Genomic DNA, 1,287 nt, shown 5'->3' with positions numbered 1-1,287 from the left:
AGCTTCCGAGTCTTAACATCCATGGCCTTTATCTCTTCCATTGGCCAGCTAATTATTCCGGCAGGGTATCTGATTACTGGTAAGGCATAGCTGTTTATTACACAGATCTTGTTCTTGCCATTGAGTTGGCTTCTCAGGACTTGCCTTATTCGTTGGAGGTATTTAGCTGTGGCTCCTTTCTTGTGACCTCATCGAGGTTGCCATTTGCTTGTGGTTTCCTGAGGTACTTGTAACTGTCCTCAATGTCTGCTATTGTTCCTTCTGGGAGTGAGACCCCTTCTGTGTGGATGACCTTCCCTCTCTTTGTAACCATCCGACCACACTTCTCTAGTCCGAATGACATCCHAATGTCAGTGCTGTAGATCCTGGTGGTGTGGATCAGTGAGTCGATGTCTCGCTCGCTCTTGGTGTAAGGCTTGATGTCATCCATGTAGAGGAGGTGACTGATTGTGGCCCCATTCTTGAGTCGGTATCCATAGCCAATCTTGCTGATGATTTGGCTGAGGGGGTTCAGGCCTATGCAGAACAGCAGTGGAGACAGAGCATCTCCTTGGTATATGCCACATTTGATGGACACTTGTGCAAGTGGTTTGCAGTTGGCTTCAAGGGTGGTTTTCCACAGCCCCGTAGAGTTTGCAATGAAGGCTCTTGGAGTCGTATTGATGTTGTACATCTCTAATGATCCAAGTGTGTGGCATTGAGTCATATGCTTTCTTGTAATCAATCCAAGCCGTGCACAGGTTGGTGTGTCAGGTTTTGCAGTCTCGGGCGACTGTGTGGTCTACCAGGAGTTGGTGTTTGGCTCCTCTGCTATTTATGCCTATGCCCTWCTGTGCCGTGCTCATGTATTTATCCATGTGCCCGCTTATCTTAGCTTATCTGATGCCTGACATGAGCTTCCATGTTGTAGAGAGACAGGTTGTTGGCCGATAGTTGGATGGGACTGAACCCTTTGAGAGATCCTTCTGGAACAGGATTGTGTGCCCTTCAGTTGACCATTCAGAGTGAGTCCCATTTTGTAGCAGCTGGTTCAGTTGAGTTGCCAGTCGCTCATGGAGGGCAGTGAGTTTCTTCAGCCAGTAGGCATGGATCATGTCAGGTCATGGTGCTGTCCAGTTTTTCATACCCGAGACTCTTTCTTGGACATCTACCACAGTGATGGTTACTGGGGCTTGTTCAGGGAGGTTGCTGTGGTCCTCTCGTAGAGAGGTTAGCCACTGTGCATTGCTGTTGTGGGACGCCTCCCTTTCCCATATGCCTTTCCAGTATTGTCCAGTCTCCAGCCTT

General features: G+C 48.7%; 1 protein-coding gene across 1 annotated transcript in view; it reads right to left on the bottom strand.

Annotated features, from left to right (window-relative positions):
* Positions 1 to 145: 145 nt before the first annotated feature.
* LOC103476558 (myosin heavy chain, clone 203-like) overlaps positions 146 to 1,287 on the bottom strand; it is a 7,946-nt gene continuing 6,804 nt past the window's right edge. Inside the window, exons 3-5 of the mRNA XM_017308814.1 lie at positions 1,127 to 1,284; positions 319 to 516; positions 146 to 261 (exon numbers count right to left, since the gene is read on the bottom strand). Coding sequence (XP_017164303.1) covers positions 146 to 261; positions 319 to 516; positions 1,127 to 1,284 — 472 coding nt within the window. The remainder of the gene's footprint in view (positions 262 to 318; positions 517 to 1,126; positions 1,285 to 1,287) is intronic.

This window comes from Poecilia reticulata, linkage group LG15, assembly GCF_000633615.1.
Source record: "Poecilia reticulata strain Guanapo linkage group LG15, Guppy_female_1.0+MT, whole genome shotgun sequence".
Classification (NCBI taxonomy): Eukaryota; Metazoa; Chordata; class Actinopteri; order Cyprinodontiformes; family Poeciliidae; genus Poecilia; species Poecilia reticulata.
This window is presented reverse-complemented; position numbering and strand designations above follow the sequence as displayed.